The sequence below is a fragment of the Grampus griseus genome (genome assembly GCF_964374135.1).
Source record: "Grampus griseus genome assembly, chromosome: 14".
Classification (NCBI taxonomy): Eukaryota; Metazoa; Chordata; class Mammalia; order Artiodactyla; family Delphinidae; genus Grampus; species Grampus griseus.
In genome coordinates, this window is record NC_139008.1 from 26,563,619 (window position 1) to 26,576,080 (window position 12,462).

At 47.8% G+C, this 12,462-nt stretch overlaps 1 protein-coding gene across 1 annotated transcript in view; it reads right to left on the reverse strand.

The window, feature by feature from the left end:
• Window positions 1-11,640, reverse strand: part of NDE1 (nudE neurodevelopment protein 1) — a 35,190-nt gene extending 23,550 nt beyond the window's left edge. Inside the window, exons 1-3 of the mRNA XM_082669752.1 lie at window positions 11,579-11,640; window positions 4,294-4,419; window positions 3,108-3,261 (exon numbers count right to left, since the gene is read on the reverse strand). Coding sequence (XP_082525878.1) covers window positions 3,108-3,261; window positions 4,294-4,376 — 237 coding nt within the window. The 5' untranslated portion in view covers window positions 4,377-4,419; window positions 11,579-11,640. The remainder of the gene's footprint in view (window positions 1-3,107; window positions 3,262-4,293; window positions 4,420-11,578) is intronic.
• Window positions 11,641-12,462: the final 822 nt, after the last annotated feature.

Sequence of the window (12,462 nt, forward strand, 5' to 3'; positions counted from 1 at the left end):
ACACCCTTACCACCTTTCCTTCATCTACAAACATGAAAGAAAACACTCACTTCCCACAGGAAAGGCCCAAGTCTAATTAGAAAGTTAGAAAAACAGGCCAACTCCTCTTCTTGAGTCAGTCGAGTAAACAAAGCTGTTGCTAGAAACAGTCTGGAGGCGCTGAGGAGAGTGATGTAATGGTGACCAGGCCAGAGAGGCGTGGCCAGAGCCATGGTGAAAGAAGAAGGTCCACAGAACAGGCAGATTATTTACAAGGCGAGGACAGGGAGGGGTGTCACATCCTTACGCTGCTCTGTCTCCTCTGATACTGTTTCCTGGCTACGAGCACAGGAAGTGTCTTGGCTCAGACAAGCAGGGGCAGACCAGGCCCAGGCCCAGGCGAATTCCCAGGCGTGGCTCTGACGGCTTCCCACCCTTGATTTGGGTGCCTCCCCAAATAAAACAGGAGGGTACAGGATCCTAGGTCACTAACCTAAGTTCCAACACAGGTTCCAAGAAGACGCAGTTACTGGGCTTGTCCACCAGCATAAGGATTCAAATGTTGTCCTTTGAACTTGGGGACATGAAAAGCTGTTGCGCTTTCATTTGGGGCTAATTATAATAAACTGTCAGCTGATGGAGGCATCAATAGATGCTCTGTTGGATCCCTTACAAGCGTTTTTATTCAACTTGCAATGAATAAGCCACTGTCAAGGAGTCTGACTCAGTTGAAGACTTTCCTCTTAGGTGACAGAAATATGTGCTGGGGGCAGTTCTTCACTCCAAGGTAGTTCTGTTTCCTCGCCTGCTCCACACACTGTGTCTCATGAACCTGCCATGTGGTTGTAATGAAGAGGTCTTCTGCCGGTTCAATGGCTCAGTCTGGAAGTGGTTAATTACTTAGCAACTGCATGATATTTAGTCAGCACATCCTCCTACCCTCTCCAAACGATGGTTCATACCACTAGTCTTCCCATCCCTGAGCCCCCTTCAGTGTAAGGGCTGTAAAGATTCCCCAGTGCCTAGGGCAGGGGCCAGGCTGTTAACAAAATGAGTGACGTGGGCCACGTGTAAGCAGCAAAAGACACTCAGTCCCCGGTGTCAAGAGTTGGGGGGGAAAGGACAGAAGTGGGGACCAGGGCAAACTGTAGAAGGCTTGCTCTGTCTAAGCAACCACAACTCAGCTTTTTGCCGGTGTGGAAGAAGGCCAGCCTGGGGTAGCCAGATCCACCGAAGGAAGATCAAAGGAAGTCGGAAATCTAAGTTTTTACAAGAAGCCTCACAACTCTGAATGTTGATACTAAATATTAAAAAAAAAAACCCCACTAAAGATATAAATTTTACTATCAAAAGAACGAACCGTAAGCAAACCCTCACCTCTAGTTAACAGCCTACTGCAGTATTTACAGGGAAGTGTAGAGATGTCGGTGATTCACCTTGAAATGCATTGGGAAGATAGATTGATGGATGGACAGATATATAATAAAGTATGTAAGTATGGCAAAGGTCATCGGTAGAGCCCAGGTGGTGGATACAGGTGTTCACTGGAAAATTCTTTCAACCCTACTGTGTGCTTGAAAACTTTCATGATACAATGTTAAGTGAAAACCACTAAAGGCTTAAGCAAACAACATCTATGGGCCAGACTGACCTGTGGGTGGCCAGCTTGGGCTCTGTGGTCTATGCCGTAAAAGCTTAAGAGTCCACTGCTCAGTTTCTACGGTCTGTGTGGTCCGTCCTCTGGTACTCCTCACCCCTTGATCCCCAATCCATGTGCTGGCCCCGCTTTCTCCCATGTGCTAGTAAAGCCAGATTCCCAAGGTCCACTTGACAGTCATTCTTGCCCGTGTCTGTGGCAGTTCCATATTAACTCTTCATCAAACCCTTGTACGCCAAGTTGCTGGCTAGACAGACAGACACACACACACACACACACACCTTCAAACACCAGCTCAAGTCCCTCCCATCTCTTCCATGATGCTGTCTACAACCCGTGCAAATCTCTCTCAGGAGGATCTCATGGTCAGTACCACATAACTGAGCATCTTTTCACTAAGTGTTTCTGGCTGTCAGGTTTGTCTTCTCCGCAAAGCTTCCAGAGGGCAAGGGACACATCTCCTTCCACCGTGCATCACACCTAGCCCTGGACTCACACTGCAAGGCCTTGGCTAGTTCTCCCAGTGGCTCATCAAAATATATGAGGAGCTTTGTTTTAAAAAGAAAAAAAAAAAAAAACAAGACATGCAGACATGCTGGGGCCCCACCTAGACTTCCTGAGAATGGGAATCTCAGGGCGGGGTGGGTCCAGGCCTGTCTGACATTTATGAAGCTGGCCAGGTGACCCTGCCGGGCAGTGAGGGCTGAGAGCTGTCCCTAGGCCACAGAGTTATACTTTGTGATCATCTGCTAAGCTCTACAGAAAGGCATTCTTTACCCTGCAGAGAAGTGGTTCTCCAGATACTTGGCAATGTCTGCAGATATTTTTGGTTGTCACAACCTGGGGGAGGGGGTGCTACTGGTATCTAGTGGGTGGAGACCAGGATGCTGTTAAACAGCTCACAGTGTGAAACTCGGCCCGCACAAGAGAATCATGTAGCTACCTTCAAATGTCAACAGTGCCCAGGTTGAGGAATCTGCTCTGTCCAACAGGACTTTCTATAATGATGGAGACATTCTACAGCCTCTCTGTCCCACAATGACACCCACTAGAGACGTGTGGCCTTTGAGCACTTGAAATATTGGCTAGTATTATTGAGGAATTAAATTTCTAGTTATTTTAATTAACTTAAATGTCAGTAGCCGCACGTGGCTAGGGGCGACAATTCTGGACAGCATAACCCTAGGCCTTATCACGATCAGCAATTCCAGAGACACTCCATACTCTAGAAGGGTCTACCTTCCATGTGCCTTGCAGGATTGTCACCAACAGCCAAGAATGGCTGTGGGACATGTGTGAGACCTGCCTCTCACAGAGCGCCTCCATCAGGGGCATAAAGAGTTCAAGTGTCACACACGCCCGGCAGGCCTGGGGGTGGGAGTAAGCCCGGGGCCAAGTCTGCAGGCTCCCTTTTCCAGTCACAACGCTGGGCACCATCCACACCTGCATGCGTCTCCTCTCACCCCCTCACCTTGATGGTTTCCAGCTCCATGCGAAGGCGGTTGTTTTCTGACAGCAGGTCCCTGTTCCTGGTTTCAATTTGTTGCAGCTGCGTCTCCAATTCAGCTTCATATTCTCGGCTTCCCTCCTGGAATTCTCGGAGTTCCTCTTGCGTGTTCTCTGCCCTACAGAATTCCCAGATGTTAGCTGATCATTTACTGAGCGCTTACATGCTGCTGTTATACATGTATCAGCTCTTTATTCAACTGCCTTTTGAGGCAGAAACTGTCATTGTCCTCATTATACAGATGAGAAGATGAGGTGACTTGTCTCGAGGTCAAACAAGTCAGAAACAGAGCTTGGGCCTGCCCCCAGGTGTGCCTGACTCCATAGCCCTTTCTTAACCAATTCACTCTCCACGCATTCATTCCACTTGTACTTTTTGGAGCCCAACATGTAGTAAGCACACTTTGGATTGTGTATTCTCTGATTTATTTGCAAGTAGAAACTGGACATAATACAAATGCTCACTCATCACACCACTATCATGGGTCCCTGCCCCATATCCCAAACGCCCAATTCTACCTTCTCAATCCTTAAAAGTCAAGGGATATCTTTTTTTTTTTTTAACACCAAGCCTAAATTCTTTTTAAATCAAACTAAGCATAAAGAAATTAGAGGAGCCGGAATAAGACCTCCCTGGGTAGATTACAAGAGTCCATGATAAATAAAAAGAAACAACGTTAAACACACACACACACACACACACACACAGCTCCCAGATATGGGCACTGAAACACTGGTTTCAAATTTAAAGATCTGTAACAACCCATTTTGCTAGGCATAGGGAGTTCTTTCCCCACACACGAAGGGCAGACCAGATACAGCATCCAGGAGCTGATAAAACCCTGCCAGAAAATAAGCTGGGAAGTAGCACAGCCGTTTGATTAGGACCCTAGGCTTTGGGGTTCAAATTCCAGCTCTGCTATTCCCCTGGCTGTCTGACCTTGGGCAAGTTGACTTGCTTTCACTGAGGCTCAGTTTCCTCATTTGTAAAATGGGGTGAGAATGGTTTCTCCATGGAACAGTGTTGAGATTTAACTGAGATGATGTATGTTAAGCCCTTCACAGTGCCTGGCACATAGTAGGCCCACAATAAATGGTTGCTGCCATCACTATGGGAAGAAAAAAAGCAAGGTGAACTTTGGAGAACTGACCTCTGCTTGTAGGTCATAGCCAGGTTTTTCCAATAGTTAGCTTCTTCCTCCTCAGAGCTGAAAGTCTTTCCCGAGTCCTCCATTGTGAAAACAGGGGAAAAGATTACTATTCTTGTCTCATGATGTCTAGAAGAGAAAGTTTTAAAATTATTACCCACATCTGGTTAAACAGCTGATCTTTAATGGGGAAAAAAAATTCCTAGACTTTATGTTGGATTAAATGTGGCAAAAAACATTGCCAAAAAACTAAAACTAAACCCAGACAAAATACAGCCCACCTGCACATTACATTCCATGGATAAACCTACCAGTGGGCTTCCCTGGTGGCGCAGTGGTTAAGAATCTGCCTGCCAATGCAGGGGATGCGGGTTCAAGCCCTGGTCCGGGAAGATCCCACATGCTGCAGAACAAATAAGCCCGTGCGCCACAACTACTGAGCCTGCATTCTACAGCCCATGAGCCACAACTACTGAAGCCCGCGCGCCTAGAGCCCGTGCTCCGCAACAAGAGAAGCCATCCCAATGAGAAGCCCACGCACGGGAACTAAGCTCGCCACAACTAGAGAAAGCCCGCGTGCAGCAAAGAAGACCCAACGCAGCCAAAAATAAAATAAATGTACTAAAAAAAAAAAACCTACCAGGACTTGCTGATTTATTACATTTGGGGGGGGAGGGGAGGAGAGGGGAGGATGTCTCACGGGTTCTAACTTAGGCAACCAGGTGCCACCACCATCCCCATCACCAGAGACAGAGAATCAGAAGGAAAAGTCTTTAGGGTGAGGGGATACTGAACCCAGCTTGGGACATTTTTAATTGGACGTGCCTGTGATACACCGAGATGCAACACTGGATCTGAAACTCGGGGTGAAGTCTAGGCTAACAATACAAATTTAAGAATCATGAGTTTGTAGCTGGTTCTTCCTTTTTTCTTGTGACAGAACCACGAGATAATTGACTGAGAACTATTTATGGATCTCTGAGGAGTGCCAGTGTCTGAAAGCTGGGAAGAGAAACAGTGATCAGAGACAGAGGAGAAACAAGTGAGAGAGATGAGAACCAAAAGAGTGAGCTGTCCCGGGAGTAGACGGTTTCAAGGGGAAAAAAGAGAACGTTCCACAATATCCAAGATGCAACAGAGAAGCTGGTAAGGTAAGGACTGGGAAATATCCACCCACAAGACTTGGCAAAATGTCGGTCACTGGTGATGTGAGCAAGAATGGTTTCAACACAGGGAGGAGGGATAAACAGGGTGGAGGAGTAACTAGGAGGTGAGGAAGAGGAAGTAGGTGGCATTTTGGAGAACTGGGTATGAGAAGAAAAGGAGACACATTAGACAGTAGCCAGAGGGAAGTGATGATAAGGGCCTGGACTCAGGATTCTGAGCTATCCAGAGCAGAGGTTAGGGAACAAATTTCTATTAACAGTTATCAGTCTATGGACTCCCGGCTGATAAAGCCTCTCAATGTAACAGCTTATTTTCTCAATTTATTTAAGACTCTGAGCTTCTCAAAAGGTCATTAGGAATCCAAATGAGATCTCTCCGAAGTCCCTTCTTCCCCTCAAGCTAGCTCATGGTTCTGTCTCTGGGGACAACAGAATGAACACAAACCCTCAATCTGCAAGACATAACTAACAAGCTGTGTATCTGGCTAAATATACAAATAATTCCACTAAATATGTCAGTGCTGACATGGACACAATCACCAACTTCTTTATCCCTGGTAGAAACTGAACAATGATACCTACATCCGAGCACAGTACTTACTGATAACTCTACATTTGTTAGGACCTGTATTCACACCTCTTCCTCCAAATTTCTCTCCCTTCCCTAATTCAGAGAAAACATGCCACGTCCCCACCCACTCCCTTCTGGGGAACAGAGCTTCTCCGAAAGCTTGACTAAAGCAGAGAAGCTGGATGGAGTAGAAAATTGTTAATTTGATTTTTTTTTTCCAGTCCATCATTCCTTCTTCCATCTTTCTGTAACAGCACCCCAACATTCCCTTGGGGAAATCAATTCTACACTCCTTCCATGGGGCTCAGATGGACTTGACATCATCTTCTGCATCTGGGAGAAGGCATGTGACTACTCATGCCTCCAGCATCATCGGTAACGGGCTCAGAGGTGGGCCTAACCCAAGCTGAACCAATGACAAGGATCAGCCTAATCCAAACTGAGCCAATGATTGGCTCAGGGGTGCACGTAACCCAAGCTGAGCCAATGAGTGTCCAGGCCCAGGCCTTTCGCAGAGCTATCAAGAAAGAAACTCTCTGGAGTTGTTAACTGTCCTTACTGTAGTAATTATTTCACAAAATATACGGCTCAAACCATCACATGCTACACCTTAAACTTACACAACGTTATATGTCAATTATATCTCCATAAAGCGCGGGGGGGAGGGAGGAGAAGAAACTCTTTCCATTAGGGTTCGTGGTGGTCATCTTGCTATCACAAGGGAGGAGCCTGCCTGAGAATGAAGCCAAAACAAAGGAAAGCAGGGCCAAGAAGTGGAGAGACTGGGTCCTGACAGTATCATTGGGACACCTGGGTCCAGTCATTCCTGATTTAAGGTTAGGAGAGATAATCAACTCCCTTTCTTGGTTGGACCAGTTAGGTCTGGATTTCTGCTACAAGAGAAGCCTAATTAACGTTTGGAGTGAAAGATCTTGTTTGCTGAAAGTACAAAGGATAGAGCACCTAGAGTGTAAATAACAGTAATTACCATGGTGACAGGTAAGGGTAAACCTAATTCTGGTAATCCTTGCTCAAGCCGCAAGCTTTAATGAGCCCAGAGCTCATCTAGTATGGGGTCACCAAACCAATGTCTATAGCGTTAAGAGACCAGAGCCCATGCAACTGTAACTGAGTGCTGTGTGGCCATTAATGATCATATTGAGGACAGTCTCAAATGCACGGTATGGGAGGAATTCTGTGTACAGGAGGGTGAGAAAGTGAGGAACTAGGAAAAATGAATGTACACTGACTTTTCCTGATGTTTGGAAACAGATCACGTCCAAGTTCAACGTAATGAGTCCCTGCCTACTTCTCTAAACATTTCCTACAGCCCTACCCCTCACTCGCTTACGCTGCAGCCACACTGCCTTCTTTCTGTTCCTTGAACACATCAAGCTTGCTCCCACTCAGGGTCTTTGAACTGGCTGTTTTCTCTGCCTGGAATGCTCTTCCCTCAGATCTCTGCTAGCAGATTTCCTTCTTGCTGTTCAGATCACAGCTGAACTGTCTTCCCCAGAGAGACCTTATCTGAACATCCCACCAAATACCTCCTCCAGCCCTTCACTGTCATATTAACCCCTGCTTTGTTTTATTTCATCACTTTATGAGTTTTGTTTTTGTTTTATCTTCCCCCACTGGAATGTCAGTTTTGAGCACAGGGACCTTCACCATCTTACTTTTTTATTCCCAATTCCTTGAACAGTGCCTGGCATATAACAGGCTTTCAATAAATGCCTGTGGAAGGAACGAACACAGGGAAAGATAGAGACTAGCCACTCGCTGGAAGGGGATGTGAGGTTAAGGAAAAAAAGCAAGAGACCCTCTGCAGGCTAGTTTATAGTTTACTTCTGTAAATCCCTAAGATACTTAACAGGATGGGGAAAACCTTTCTCCCTCGGCACCTGAGTGGCATCTCATTAATGGGAAGGGGCTGGAGGACAGGGTGCCATGTTGGAAACTACCCCCTCCCCAGGTGTACATGATAAGGAGTATCTGATACAGTTACTGGAGTTTAATAACCTTCAACCTGCAATCTTACGACAGATGAGTTTTAGAAAAGGGCTCTTTATCACAGCCAGTGAGGCTTATAACTTAAGCCTCAGTAAAGGAATGAAATTGAGATGTTTTAGGAGGCGCTTCCACTGTGGCTCTAATTACAGCCCCTGCATTTTAAAAACACCCCTAGGGAAGAGAAAAACTATGCTAGAGGCTAAGAGGAAAGAAGTAACAGCTGAACCTCACTTTCTTATGAAACAGCATACTTAAAAACCTGACTTTTTTTTTGGCCATTTGAAAATGTCTCAGAAAGTTCTAATGTGCATTACTCCCTGCCACAGATAGCAGGTAAGACAACTGGCAAAGGTTCCCCTTTTCCAGCATTATTTACTAAATTTTATCATCACCTTCTAGTTGTGGTGTCTTAGGCATTTAATACATTATTTCCAAACAACTTGACCCTCTTTAAGCTGCTTAACTGTAAGGGGTAGGTAGGCAAGGCAATCACCTGGTTTCTTAGGAAGCTAAAGCAGAAACATTGTATGCCTTGGCCATCTGCATAGGTGCAACGGAGTGGCAAACCAGACCCAAGTGCAAGGGAGTCTTTGAATTCAAATTCCAGATCTCCCTGGGGTTGCCAATAGACTGGAGGTCAGTTTCACTCTTTGGTCCATGCAGTCTTTTGAAAGGCACTGTGTCAGGCAGGTGTTAATGCTTGGTCACAGCATACACAACTTTGTACCCACTCTCTTAAAAGTGGATACTGCATTCATTTATTGCATCCGAGCCACAGGGATATGTCTTCCTAACTTGCGTTCTCAATACCCCATGATGCCGTCATGCCCCAGTAGCTCTGTGGACAAACCTGATGGGTACCTCAAATGTATGTGCTACAGCATGCAAAAACTGGGATCAAGTGGTCCAGTAAGTACTTATTTTCTATTTTGGATAACTTAGATCTATTACTCTTACAAAAGTGTTTCAGCAAGTTTTTGGGGGGCGGCTATTTTCCATGATCAAACCTAACAGGAAAGTCTGAAAACACACTTGAGACACACACCTTTGATTTCAAAACTCTAGAAAAAACAAAGCCTTTCTCAGCTCTCCTCTGAGTGAAGAAAGCCAGCACAGCTGGTCAGGAGCAACACACATATATAAACCATCAGGAATTAACGGCCCTTCTCCACCCCAACCCCAATCCCTCCCAATCAAAACACATGGAAGAGCAGAAGGGAAAGGGAGAAAAAGAAAGAAACTGCCAGAGACTGGCACATGCTCCCACGGCTTCTACGTTATGACGCAGGCTTTGCATTTTGCAGAAGTGACATTACTGGGGCAAAATCAGTCAAGAGTCAGCAGGTCTGACTTCTGTCTCGGTGCTTTCAAAGTCTTTAATGACCTACCTACCAGAATACCTCACTAGGCATGCAAGGACATATGCTCAAGGGTGTACACCATCATTGACTGAGGGGAAAACTGGAGGAACTTAACTGTTGACAGAGGACTGATCAGAAAATGGTGCAGTTAAGAAGTAAATATACTGGGCTTCCCTGGTGGCGCAGTAGTTGAGAGTCCGCCTGCCGATGCAGGGGACACAGATTCGTTCCCCGGTCTGGGAAGATCCCACACGCCACGGAGCGGCTAGGCCCGTGAGCCATGGCCGCTGAACCTGTGCGTCCGGAGCCTGTGCTCCGCAACGGGAGAGGCCACAACAGTAAGAGGCCCGCGTACCACAAAAAAAAAAAAAAAAAAGAAGTAGTAAATGTACTGATATGGAAGAAAGTTTATGATATGTTAAGAAAGTGTCATTTTTGTTTGCAAATGTATCTCCCTCTGAGTATACAAATAGAAGAGTCTGTAAGGATATACCAGTATGGGGGTAAGGCAGACACTGAGATTCGAACATGTACCTGACGCTTCTCTAAGATATATACTGTTTTTTGCAGTAAGCACATATTGCTTTTGAAATTTTAAGAAGCTTAAACTTGGACGAAAAGGAAACAAATTATCCTGTCCAAGGATAATTTTTACTTTCTTGAACCAAGAGGCCAAGGAAGGAGCTTTTCCTACGGAGGCGTTCCCCTCCTCCATTCCTTTTCAAACATTTCCCAACACCTACTAAGTGCTGGGCACTGCTGAGCGAGGCAGACACAAAGCACCTGTGTCAGGATTAGGTACAAACATAGTACCAGTTGCAGGCACAAACTTTCCACATGCAGGCATGCTCGTGTTAGGGAATTATCTTGTGAGGAAGCAGAATGTAATCTCTCTGGGCTCACACGTTCTAAAGCAAAAGAACACACTCTGGAAACAAAAATCACATCCTAACAGAATAAGCCAAGTTAAGAAACTATTAACCAAATGCGATGAAATATACCAATCAGAGGCCTCTGACACTTCAGGAGCATAGATCATCTACATTTTTAAGTTTCAAAAATGGTTAAATACCAACGCTGGGGTCAGATAACAAGGGGCTCTGGGAGTCGCTGGGATCCAATTACTCTTCAAAGTACCTTACCCATGTCCTAAAATGCCATCCTATCCTAGAATACATGAACAAAACTCGCACAGAAAATGAGAAATTTCTGTCTGGCGCGTGTTGCAAAGGTTGTTTCTTTAGAAAGGAAGTTAAAAGGGGCCTAAAGGTAGAGAGGGGCACAACATGATAAAACCCTGGACAAAGAAATCCGGGAAGGTCGAGCCCTCGGGAGACAGCGAACTTGAGATGACTGGAGAAGATAATGTAGCTTCCCCAAAAAGCAATATCAAGGTGATGGCGGGGTTTCCTATGACCTCAGAGGCAGGTGAGCCCAGCCACCGCATTCAAGCTGTAAAATAAGCGTTTTCATCCTTTATCCAATCCTTCCCCAAAGTGCTGTCAGGGGAAATCTGAACCGTCCTGCAACAGAGATCTGAGGAAAGCGGAGGGAGGAAGACCGTTCCAAACACGTTCCCAAAGGGAGGGAAGTGCCAAGGAGGAGGGAGGTTTTTGGAAAGAGGCCTGCACCGAGGGTGGAGGTGGGTGGGGACGTGGGCGGGAGGGGGGCTACGAGGAATGAGGGGCGGTGGGGGGCAGCAGAAGGCAATGACGAGGACTGAAGGGCAGAAAACTGAGCGAGAAGGGAGACCAGGGGAGTCGGGGTGGGAGGGAACAGGAGGGCAGAGCGGCCGGGCTGCGGGGACCCGGGACGTGGAGAGCAGAAGGACCGAGGAAGTCTAGGACGGAGGGGGAGGGCAGCGGGGTCGGAGAGAGGCGAGCGCAGAAAGAGAAAGAAAGCTGGCAAGGGTGAGGAACCAGGCGCGAGGGACTCGAGGGTGTGAAGGCACAAAGTTAAGAAGGCAGGCTCCAGGGAAGCGCAATTTTCGAGCCCAGCACCCGGGAAGCGACGCGCAAGTGAGGGGCGCGCCAGGGCCCCTGCACGGCGGCGGCCCGGGGTCCCGAGAGCGTGGCGGGCGCCGGGGCGGGCAGAAGAGTTTCCCGGCGGCCGTGGCGGTGGCGGTGGCGCTGGCAGTCCCCAGGAAGTCCCCACCCCGGGGGCCGCAGCTCCGCACTTACCCGGCTCCGGCTGTGAGGAACCGCGACGGCGACGGCTGCGGCAGCGGCTGGGGGCGGTGCGCCCCGGGCCTCCAGCCCCCGCCCCCGCGCCCGCCCCCGCGCCCGCGCCCGCGGCCGGCGCCGCCCATTGGCTGCCGCGCTACGGGACCGCGTCTGCCTCGGCCAATCAGCGCCGAGCAGCGCCTTTTGGAAACTTTTTTCCCAGGGCCCGGGCGCGGCATGGCCACGCGGCGGCCCTGGGCGGGCTGGCGGGAGGGGCCCTGGGAGGCTCCCGCTGCTGGGCAGGGTTCTGGCCCGCCTTGGAGGCTAAAGGGTGCTCCCTGGACACCGGGGGGACGGGCTGGGATTTGCGGGCCACGCACTTCAAGAAAATATGACTCCCTCCCCTTGACACCGGTTGCATTTTCCTGTTCTTGGCTTTTCCCCAAAGCAGATAGGACAAAGATCTAGGTCCAGTGAGGATAAGCAATGCCCCAGGTCCTCCCCACAACTTTACAACCAATATAAAATTTTCTCTTTTTTTTAAGACCTTTTGATGTGGACCATTTTTAACATCTTTATTGAATTTGTTATAATATTGCTTCTATGTTATGTTCGGTTTTTTGGCTGGGAGGCATGTGGGAATCTTAGCTCCCCCACCAGGGATGGAACCCCAACCCGGAACCCACACGCCCCCTGCATTGGAAGGCAAAGTCTTAACCACTGGACTGCCAGGGAAGTCCCACAACCAATATAACAATTTTCACATCATTATCTTCTTCAAAGGCAGCAAAACTCCTTTACAGGAGATTGTTTTCGAGCCCGGCTTTGAATCCTTGCTCTGTCCCTTAGTAGCTGTGTGATCTTGGGCAAGTTATTCTCTCTGTGACTTACTTTCCTCATCT